Source organism: Poecilia formosa, unplaced genomic scaffold, assembly GCF_000485575.1.
Source record: "Poecilia formosa unplaced genomic scaffold, Poecilia_formosa-5.1.2 Scaffold2356, whole genome shotgun sequence".
NCBI lineage: Eukaryota > Metazoa > Chordata > Actinopteri > Cyprinodontiformes > Poeciliidae > Poecilia > Poecilia formosa.
The window spans coordinates 1-11,239 of record NW_006802295.1 but is presented as its reverse complement, the minus strand read 5'-3'; the positions used below and the strand labels follow the sequence as shown (position 1 = coordinate 11,239).

The 11,239-nt window shown below is 41.1% G+C and overlaps 1 protein-coding gene and 1 long non-coding RNA gene across 2 annotated transcripts; one reads left to right on the top strand and one right to left on the bottom strand.

The window, feature by feature from the left end:
• Positions 1 to 626: 626 nt before the first annotated feature.
• LOC103133195 (sodium-dependent phosphate transporter 2-like) lies at positions 627 to 9,511 on the top strand. The gene is made up of 8 exons (XM_007544967.2): positions 627 to 1,223; positions 2,651 to 2,791; positions 2,936 to 3,021; positions 3,605 to 3,701; positions 3,834 to 3,953; positions 6,138 to 6,371; positions 7,769 to 8,399; positions 9,050 to 9,511. Exons 1-8 carry the CDS (start codon positions 935 to 937, stop codon positions 9,237 to 9,239), a joined length of 1,788 nt encoding a protein of 595 aa, XP_007545029.1. The 5' UTR covers positions 627 to 934; the 3' UTR covers positions 9,240 to 9,511.
• Positions 9,328 to 11,233, bottom strand: LOC107835407 (uncharacterized). Its single transcript, XR_001661225.1, has 2 exons — positions 10,827 to 11,233; positions 9,328 to 10,700 (listed from the first exon to the last, which is right to left on the bottom strand). It is a non-coding gene; the product is annotated as an uncharacterized LOC107835407 (long non-coding RNA).
• Positions 11,234 to 11,239: the final 6 nt, after the last annotated feature.

Below are 11,239 nucleotides of genomic sequence, written 5' to 3'. Positions count from 1 at the left end.
CCCATCTAACTCTACGTCTGTTTGTCCATCTATGGTTGGTCTATCCATCGGCCCATCCACCTCTAACCATTTGTCTTTTCCATTGGCTTTCCATCATGCATCCACCTATTATCCATTTGTCCCTTATTTTATCTCCATTCGTCAGTTTGTCTATTGGACAGCCAGTCAAATGGACACACCAACCCATCCACCTTTTGGTTTGTTCATCGCCTGTTGATCTGTCCGTTCGTCCACCCACCCATCTACTCATCCATTATCCAAAGTGTGTAATTTTGTTGTCAGATTACTTATGAACTGTGCGTCTGTTGTTGGGAGTGTTGCTTTTCTCTCTGTCTGTGGACACTAAGGTCTTTTCATTGTCAGTGCTGACAGCCACAACCCTGAACAGTCTGGACTGATTTATCTGGAGTGTGCCGTATAATTTCCTATTACACCAATCAAGATGTTTCCCTGCTGGAGAGCTCTCCCTGTTTTATTGAAGCCTATTTTCCCTGGGTTTGGCTTCTGTCTACTCTTGCTTCCTTCTTGCTCTCTGTGCCCCCACTCCTCTATTTTAGTTTTACCGAGGAAGTCACATGGAGGTGTTGTCAGACAGTAGCTGAGTAATCACAGCTTATGACGCTAATCTGTTTCTATGTCTCCTCTCTTGTCTCTGGCAGGTGAAAGAGCAAGCACACAGGCTACCTCACACTAAGCTATGGAATGCTTCCTGCTCCCAGCATCACTAGTCTCCAATATTTGGACTGAGCTCCAAACGCTTAGTTAGCAGCTGTGCTTCTCCCCTTGAACTCTTTCCAAACCAGGGGACGAAGAAAAGGAGTGGACTTACCAAGTCCTCCGCTGAAGACGAAACGCACCTTTTTCCTTTTAGAATAATTTACCTGCATTTTTTTTTCTTCTGCTTGGATTTGTGCTCGGCTAAAATCATATCAAGATGGATTTGGAATCGTATCTGTGGATGGTGATTATTGGCTTCATCATTGCCTTCATTTTGGCCTTCTCCGTCGGAGCCAACGATGTGGCTAACTCATTCGGCACGGCAGTGGGGTCCGGTGTGGTCACTCTGAAGCAGGCCTGCATCCTGGCGTCCATCTTTGAGACGCTGGGCTCGATGCTGCTTGGGGCCAAAGTGGGAGAGACCATTCGAAAGGGCATCATAGACGTCAACCTCTATAACGACACAGTGCCCATCCTAATGGCGGGGGAGGTCAGCGCCATGGTCGGTAAGTACATCTTTTTATTTGATTTTTTTATTGCTTTAGTTTATTTGAAATGTATTTAGATAGTGTTGCATCAAACCAGACATGAAATTCTTGCAGGCTTTTAGGATATGTGGGTGTTTTGATGCAGGATTGACTGATGTGTTCATAAAAAAGAACCCAATATTCAGGAAATGTTTGCAAACTTCTGAATGTGAATAAGGGGAAAAAAATCTGCTAAACATTCTGCTTCTGATTATTTTAGCATTTAGCAAATAATAAAATAAAATTGTGATGATCCTAACTAACCTCAAACAGGAAAGGTTTTACTGTAAATGCACTTTTTGGACCAGAACAGTCTTAAAATATACTTTGCATAAGCTTCTTCAAATATTAATCTTGCAAAATCACACATATTTATCTCAAAATATTATATGAACCTCTCTGACGTAAGATGAAGCAAAATCAGCTTTTAGCACTTTGTCATAAGGAGATTCAAAGAAATCAACATCAATAATGTAAATCTGCTTTCAAATAACTTTAAAAAAACATACATGCCTATTAAAATATGATATTAAATTTATAAAATTGAGATTTTAAAAATAAAGACTGTGATATGCAGGGGATTCCCACATTACTTCAAAAAACTAAGCACAGAAAACAGACCAGGTCTGTTGCTCATTTTGGGAAACAATGATCATTTTTAGGAAAATGCTTTCTCCTGCACTGTTTAGACACATTTAGAAAAACCTTAAACTTAAATTGATGAGACGATACAAGGAAACGTCCACCTTGTTTAACTGGTTTTGATGCTTGCCTGGAGGTCACAGAGGCAGCACTGTACAATGTTTACGTCTTTATCCTCTGTAATATTTGACAGGGAATGTGTAAGGTTCTATTTTATTCTATTTTTTATCAATAATAATAATTAAAATAATTTCAGGTGAATTTTATTTTGTTCATGTTAGCATATGGTGATACTGTGGACATCTCTGGTAGCAGCCTGTCTATCAACGAATTTGAAGGGCCATATGTTTTTTGCCTGTTGTGATCGATGGAAGAGATGACTCAACTTTCTCCTCCTCTCTCTCCTCTCTGGTTGCACTCTGCATTCATAAAGCAATGGTTTCAACTCCACTGAGATTTGGAGGTCATAGTTCAGGTATTATTTGAGCTTTAGGGATGCTAAGCATCTAATCAGATGCCCCTGGTTGTAAAGAAAATACATCGTTGCCACGGTTACGAAGCGCAGCTGTCAGAAAAAGTAAAGAACAAAAATCCTTCCTGCTATACAGCATTCAAAACTGGAAAGACTATTTGTCTAAAAAAGCTATACCTCAACCAAAAAGACATGATTAAAACAATTCTACAAAAAGAGCAAATAAGAATTTTATCAACTCCTGCATGCTGCCACCATTAGCTTCATATAGATGTTTCTGTTTGGGTCACAGGGTCAGCTGTCTGGCAGCTCATCGCCTCCTTCCTCAAACTGCCCATCTCCGGGACTCACTGCATCGTTGGAGCGACCATCGGCTTCTCCATGGTGGCCATCGGCACAAAGGGCGTGCAGTGGATGCAGCTGGTCAAAATCGGTAAGGATGTCGGGAGAAAAATCTGTGCATTATGTTGCTGTTATACAGAAATTCATTAAAGTAGAAAAAATGGAGCAAAAACATTTGGACTGAGATTTTCTGTGTGTCTTGTTAATTCCTAATAAGCTTTTCTTTCTCCTCCAGTGGCTTCTTGGTTCATCTCACCTTTGCTCTCTGGACTCATGTCTGGACTCCTCTTCATGCTCATCAGGCACTTCATCCTCAATAAGGTGGATTTTTGTTTCACAAATGGTTTCATTCTCATACTAACTAAGCCTAGACTATCATAAAGTCTAGGTGGTGGACTTTTTTGGATTGCTCGAAGTGATTTTGGCACGGTTACATAAAGGTATGACTGTCTCCTCAGGTGGCGTGAGTTTAAACATTACAAGTCAAACTCTGGCTCACGTGTAGACATAACTTGTCCAGAGAACTTCAGCACTGATAAAAACCCATTTTGATTTGGCAACACATGCAAATCTGATGTTATGTAACAGGGCGATAGCAGGCACACCGGGAGGATAAAAACGGTTGCAAATCATTTTAAGGTCACCACTGCAAACGTGTATAAGTATGAATCTCATGACAGTTTATGAAGTGAACTAGTGTCGCTGCTTAAATTTCTGTCTAAATAGTTTTGCTTCCACTTTATCACATTTGGGTTTTTCCTTGTTGTTGAATTGAAATCCCAAGTCCAGGGCATTCACTCACTGTTTTAGATGGAAGGATGCTTAATGATTTTAAAAACATAACTGAAGTAAAGCTACAATTCTGGAATAATAATTTAAAACTTCATCTCTGCTTTGTTTTAAGGATGATTCTGTCCCAAACGGTCTGCGTGCGCTGCCCGTCTTCTATGCCACCACCATCGGGATTAACACTTTTTCTATCATGTACACTGGAGCCCCATGTAAGTACTGGAAAGTAGTTATTCTTAGCTGATATAATGTTTTATGTGTCATGACAAAGAACAGAAAAATTGGTGGTGACTGTACTTGCAAGATAGCGAAATATTTTCTCCGTGCTGCTTTGTGATGTGCAGTGCTTGGATTAGAGATGCTACCAGTTTGGGCCATCTTCCTCATCACATTAGCCGGGTCGCTGGTCTGTGCAGCTGTGGTCTGGATATTCGTCTGCCCTTGGATGAGAAGAAAAATAGCAAGTGAGTTTCTGCATGTTTTTGTGTGCGTGGTTCCAGCCATTTTTCAGCATGGGATCAACATCCTGAGAGGTCTCAGTCTATTCAAGTGAAGTCCTGATGCTAAATAACAGAGTTGAGCTGCTGTGGGTTTTGTTGTTTGTTGGTTAGAGTCATTAAAACCACCAAAGTACTCTGTGCTCTTATTATGTTGCGTTTTATTTCCCCTCAGGAGTAGGTATTCTTTGTATGTAGCTACTATGCCAGATGAAAATGGTTAGGATCAATGCCTGCAGTGTAGAAAGCTTTTTAGATCAAAGCCAGCAATTGTTTTTCGTAATGGGAGAAGCAGCCCACAGCATGGAAGACGATTATAAAACTCATGACACAGAAAACCAAAACGGTGGAAAGACTGTCTGGAATAGAGGAGGGAAGCCTGTCTGTTTAGGTTGGTTTGGTGTTGAATCCATAAGAACTACCTGGTTAGATTAACACGCCAGGCCCTTTTCATACAATCACTAACTTCCTTTGTTGAAAGAATGGAACTTAAAGACTCAACTTTACTCATAAAACATTATTGTTCAAATTAAATTTAGTTCTCTCCGTCCTTTAACTCCGCACAGTTTTAAGTCTGAGTTGACCTGTTGGCTAGAGTATCATGACCTCTAAATGCCTTTCAGGATTATGCACCGTAGTGTAGTCTTAAGCTGGTTATTTCTATAAAATGAAACGATTTAAAAAGTGTTTGTGTACTTGCAGTACAGGAGCACGTCATCAGGAGTACCAGCACTGGGATTAGTTTGGATCAGCAGCAGGATTTTTCTCAGTCATGAAGGGTGCCAATGCAAAAGCATAGTTGTACTGTTGTTACAGTTCATTTTTCTTTGTAACAAGTTATAAATATTAATGTGTTTTCTCTCTTAACAATTACAAAATGTTCTACTGTGCCACTTCAAAAAGCAGAACCAAAAGAAAACAAAGCTCTCTGGTTTTTGGGAGCTTATTAAATGATGGTGAGGTTGGAGAAAAAACTCGTAGTTACACTATTCCTCGCCTACACCGTTGTCAACAGTATGTAAATTTCTCTAACACAGAAAAACATTGCCTAAAGTCCAAATCCAGTTACTTGCAGCTTTCCAGTATTACATTTGACCCTGTGAAATATTCAGAAATGTATTGGTTGACACTTCTTTTCTCAACTACACATACAATCTATCCATCAAAATGTAGGAACTTTTGTGTCTGTTTTCAATTAAAATTCATACAATCATTGTACTACACAGGGCTTCCTGTACAATCCCTACAGATCAGAGAAAATCACATACAACTTACCATACACTTCCACTGTAACACTCCTCCCAAACCTCTGTCCAAACAGCAGGTCAACAGTGCATTAAACCCCCTTATATCTCCTTCAAAAATCATTAACAAAAGGCATTCTGGCCACTTGTGTGTCAAGAATTTCTTTGAGTTTTAGTACAGATCCTTGTCTTTTTCCGTTTGCCTCGAAAGAAAAGCGAGAGCTGTGGCTTTCCCCTCTCATGTTTACCTGGGAAAAGTGGAAATCACCGTAGTAACTAGCAACTCAGCAATTCAGCAATTTATTGGTGTCTGGATCTTGGATTTAATTTGGGTTACCCTACGCAGGGACAATAAATTCTATTTCTATTCTATTTAATTCTGTTGTGGCTGCTCCTTAGGTCTCTAATTAAAATGAAAGTAAAATTAAGTTAGATGATTTATAGAATTCAACATTTTCAAGTTAAACAAAAGGTTTTACCTTAAACTCTCAGAATAAAAATCACAGGCATTCTTTCAAATAAAAGTTGAGCTGTAAGGCTTCGGTTATTACAGGAGGAGCATTTCAAAGTCCTAATGGGCTTGAAAGAACAAGGCTGATTCATGACCAGTTTTTGGTACAATTTCACAACCAATTGAAGGTTTTCTAGGTACTGTGTTGGCCTTGTCTCATAAATCCACCTGTTTAAATATGTAAGCTGCTAATTATCCAGTTGTCTCCGGTCTTTAGTTTCTTAGTCGTCTCATTCTTAATTACATACACTAAAACCTTTGTTTCCGACCCTATGTGGTAACTCAAACAGGGATGTGAACAATCACCTGTTGCACCTCATTTCTTCATTGTAAACATTGCATTATTTGCAAATAATTTGTCTGCGTGACTTCTAATTATCTCTGGATTTTCCTCAGGTCGCCTAAAGAAGGAGCAGGCTCTGTCCAGGATATCTGATGAGAGTCTGGACAAAATCCCTGAAGAAGAAGAAGAGAGCCCCGTCTTCAAGGAGCTGCCTGGGGCAAAAGGCACAGACGAGGCCGTGGTGCCGCTCACAGGGGGCAGCAGTGACAGGAGCACCCGGGACTCCAGCGGAGAGCTCTCCAACATGGCCAATGGAGGCACCGTCCTGCCCAACGGCAGGGTGTACGGTAAGAAGGTGTTCCTGTAGAAAACGCTTTCTGAGATGCCTGGCCTTCTGTGTGTTTTATGGGGGATATTATGTGGCAGACAAAGAAACACATAAGAATAACTATGTTTATTCTTACTGTAGTGACTGATTGTGTTGCATGAATATGTATTTATCCTCTCTTACTTGAATACCCCTAAATAAATAAAATAAAATGCAGCCTGTTGCCTTCATAAGTTGCCTACATTGTAAAAAGAGTCCAAACGTGTGTAATTTAACCTTAGTATAAATCCAGCTGTTCTGCAAAGGCCCCAGAGGTTTGTTAGAGAACATGTGTGAACAACCAGCGGCAGATTAGACTGGTTTGGCTCTAAAACAAAATCCATATCTTCCTGCTGCAAACCTACCAAGATATTGCTGTCCACAGGTCAGCAAGGAGAGGATCAAGCCAAGAAATAGTGAAGAAGTCCACAGTTCATGTGGAAGACTGTTCGCTGGAGAAGTTAAATGAAGTTTATTTGTACAGCATGTTCCACCATCAAGGCAGTTCAAAGTGCTTTACACCATAAAAACATGGGTAACACTTTATTTGAAGGGGTGTGCATAAGACTGACATCACACTGTCATAAACATGACATAACACCTGTCATGAACATAAAGAAGTCTTTATGAATGTTAGACTGTTGTCATGAAGTGTCATTCGGTAAATAATGACACTTTTAATGCAAAGTTGCTCTAAAAGTTGCATTGAAATTCCATTAAAAATGCCAACTTTGCATGATTTTGTAAATTATGATTTAATGCAAAGTTGGCATTTTTAATGGACTTTTTTAGTGCAACTTTTAGAGCAACTTTGCATTAAAAGTGTCATTATTTACCGAATGACACTTCATGACAACAGTCTAACATTCATAAAGACTTCTTTATGTTCATGACAGGTGTTATGTCATGTTTATGACGGTGTTATGTCAGTCTTATGCACACCCCTTCAAATAAAGTGCTACCAAAACATGATAAAGTAACCAATTATGAAACGGCAATAAACATTACGTTTTGTCAAATGTCATCATCAGAATCATCAAGCAAATGTACGTCAAATATGTTGACCAATGTGCCAGTTATTATAAATCAAGGGCAACTCTGAGGGTTTTTTATTCTTGATTTAAATGAACTGTTTCAGTGATTTGAAGTGGAATAGAACTTGAATGTGCAGCCAGGGAGATGATCGACATATTTAGATGAAAGCATATTTATGTAAGAGTGGTTGGTCCAGTCAATGCCCTTGGCCTGAATCCAAATTTATAGTATGTGTCTCAAACCATTCAGATTTCAAACTGAATAGGGAAAACTAAAATAAAACTGACTGCTGAAAGGGCTTTGCATGTTCTTCCTAATGCCCTCCTTGTTTCCACCTTTAAGGTCGAACCCACTCCATGACCAACGGCTGCCTCAAGTCGCCCATCGCTAACGGCAGCTTCACCTTCGACGGCCACATGCGTAGCGACGGCCAGGTTTACCACACGGTTCACAAGGACTCCGGCCTCTACAAAGACTTGCTCCACAAAATCCACCTGGGCCGCATGGACGATGGCGACCGGTCCGGCGCGTCACAGCCTGACAACAATTACCGTCTGCTGCGCCGCAACAACAGCTACACCTGCTACACGGCTGCGATATGCGGCATGCCCGTCCAGCCTGTCAGGCGCTCTGAGTCCCGCGACGACAGCGAGAAGCTGGTGGGAGAGGGCGGCGCCAGGAGCAACAGCGTGTCCTACTCCAAAAAGCGGATGCGTTACGACAGCTACTCATCGTACTGCAATGCTGTGGCCGAGGCTGAGATCGAAGCAGAGGAAGGGGGAGTGGAGCTGAAGCTGGCCACGGAGCTGGAGGGTGTGGAGGAAGAAGGAGCTCCAGCGCCGGTGCCTCTTGATGACTTGGTAGAGGAAGAGCATGAGGAGAAGGACAAGTCCGAGGTGTTTCTGCTTTTCCACTTCCTGCAGATCCTCACCGCCTGCTTTGGCTCTTTCGCCCATGGAGGCAATGATGTCAGGTGAGAAGAGTTGGATAGTAACTAATAATATTCACTCATTTACATTTACTTGAAAAACTTTTTTTTTGGGGGGGGGGGGAATGGTGAAAATTAATCTTTTCGGAGTACTTTTACTTCCACAGAGGAAAAATTTATTCTATAGAGAAACACAATTTCTAGCCCTGGGAATCCTGAATCGTTTCAAAGTGTTCAAAAACCAATTTTAAATCGAATGAAGAACAAACATGTTTTCACCAAAAACTCACCAGATATGGACACACTCCTGCATGTTTTATAAGTTTCATATTGAAAGAAATTGATTTAGAAAAATGGTTATTTTGCATGTTTTCATTTTGTAATTGTCATTTATATGAATTTTCATTTTGATGTTTATAAACATTTCCACATAACTTTATAATTTGATCTGTCTGATGTCATTTTTATATTTACAACAGTTACTCAGTACTTGAATAGCCGTTTTATCTAATGCTTTTTTGCTGTTGAATAGTTTCTTGCACAGCTACTTTTTACTTTTAAAAACAAGTAAACTTATGTTGAAGTAGTGCTTCTCTTAATTGTGCGCAATTTTTGGTGATCACTTTAACTCAGGTTGGCTCTTTCAATCAGAGACACCAGATAAGCTGAAGGCATTATTTTCTCATATTTTGCAGTAATGCCATCGGGCCCCTGGTGGCGCTGTGGATGATTTATGAACAGGGCGGAGTCATGCAGGACGCTGCCACTCCGATCTGGCTGCTGTTTTACGGCGGTGTGGGCATCTGTACCGGCCTGTGGGTGTGGGGACGGCGTGTCATCCAGACCATGGGGAAGGACCTGACTCCCATCACCCCTTCAAGGTGAGAGAGTCTCCTTATAGGACACACGGTGCGAAGGCGCCTGCTCGTACGCGGCTGGGTGGTTGTTCATGTGATAAAGATTGAATTTCCTACTTGATTGGGTTGGCTTGCCCCAAAGAGGCTGACACAAACAGGTTCATCCAATTCTGCAGACTTCTGTGGTGAGTAAACACACACAGCTTTAATAGGACCCAGCACTCAGGGTCATGAAGAATGTTTAGAGTAATTGATCACTTAGAGGGTAGTTAATAATCCACAACAGCCAGACAAAAAAAACACAAACACATGGAAACAGTCACTTCCATTGTGTGGTTGTAAACTCCTCATGGGCTACCTGTGACTCATTATGTTTAAACTGAGCATGCTCCAATTCACACAAACACTCCTGTTACTGACTAAAGTTACTACGCCAGCTGCTCAAACAATATTTATAGAGTCATCGTCGCTTCATATAGATCTGAACCAATTTATCTGCTGTACTTTGCAAAATTTTCAAACCACTTTTAACATCTTAGCATTTTAGATCTGTTAGTGTTAAATTGTATCCAATAAGTTTGCATTCAGAAGCCTAAAAGAATAAGACGGAGATCCTCGGTGTGCTTTTAATTTAATAACATTTTGAAATTGGTTTGAATGATCCAGAGAACAGGTCAAAATTGCATCAATAAAGAACTTATGCAGATGTATAAATAAAGAGTCCAAGACTCTGTCAAGCAGATTCTTATTAATTGTTGGAATCCTCCTAAAAATCAACTTTTTTTAAGCAGTGCAGTATATGTTCTGTTTCTGGTTTGACCTGTTACGTAATGCATGTGGATAATTGGGTCGTTTTTCAGACCACAGCAAATGAACCCCTGCAGCTCACTGTCCAACAACTCACGCGGCCGCAGCAGCAGTCGGAGCTCATCGTTAATCGTTCCCTGCTCTTCACTCCTCTTTCCTTCCATCTCTCTGTCTCTTGCTGTCTCCTAAGTCTTCCCACGCATTATCTAAAGAATGTGTGCACGCAAACCTCAGCAATGTCTGTTTGTTAAGAAAAAACAAACAAAAAAAAACAGCACTTTGCCTGCGGGTTGCACGAACTGTGTTGAATGTGCTGTATGTGCGCTTCTATACATGCCTGCTTATTTAGGCCTAATTGCTCCAGCAAGCTCCTATGAGGTTGTGTGCGTGCGCAAGTTGTTTTTGCCTGGCAGGAGCATCACAGAGGGTTACAGGAAGTTGTTTGGCATTCCGGATGAAGCGGAGTAGGATGAGGGAGTGAGGGAACAAACCACAGTGGGAACTTCTCCTCTCAAACCACAGGGAGGGACGACAGCCTGGCGACTCCTCTTGCACTTTTCCTTTTTTTTTTTTTCCCTCTTTCCCCTTTCTTTGTCGTTTCTTTTTCTACCCTTTAGTAAATATCTGTTGATCTCTTCATCCTTTGATCTTTTATTCATCTTTCTCCTTTAAATCTGTCTCCCTGTCCCCCTCACTCCCTCAGTCCTTCCCACGCTCATGCTATCTCATTATGTTCCCTCTTTCTTTATTTCTCCACCTTTCTGTTTGCTCCTTTCTCTTTGTGTGTGTGTACCCTCTTTTTTTCCACTTCCATCCCCGCACTGACTGGGCTGCCAGTATCCTAAGACAAATTTGCTCTGGTTCACAGTTCAAAAGCCTCGCTTTTCTCCAGAGTCCGTTTTCATGAATCAGCCTGACAAAGAAATTTGTTTTGGGGCAAAAACAGAACATTGTGTGTGTTTGTGTAGTCTACAATACATGCCCTGGCATACATTTAAGCAGCCCCGCTAATCCCCGGCGCAGTGAGGTATTTTCAAACCTGGAGTACAGATTTTCGTCATTCCCCTCAAGCCTCGGCCTGATCAGATTGGTGCAGATGTTGCTTGTGCTGTTTGAGTTTTCAGCAGTTTGAAGCAACCAGGTCTTCATACAGCCAGATCAGTCGGTCAGTTCAACCTCAAGTTAGAGAATCGTATTTGCCAATCTCAGTAGTCAAGCTTA

Coding starts and splice junctions, on each gene's coding strand:
- LOC103133195 (XM_007544967.2), top strand. CDS start 935: ATGGATTTGGAATCGTATCTGTGGATGGTGATTATTGGCTTCATCATT. Junction 1,224..2,650: donor GGAGGTCAGCGCCATGGTCG/GTAAGTACATCT, acceptor TTTGGGTCACAG/GGTCAGCTGTCTGGCAGCTC. Junction 6,372..7,768: donor GCCCAACGGCAGGGTGTACG/GTAAGAAGGTGT, acceptor TCCACCTTTAAG/GTCGAACCCACTCCATGACC.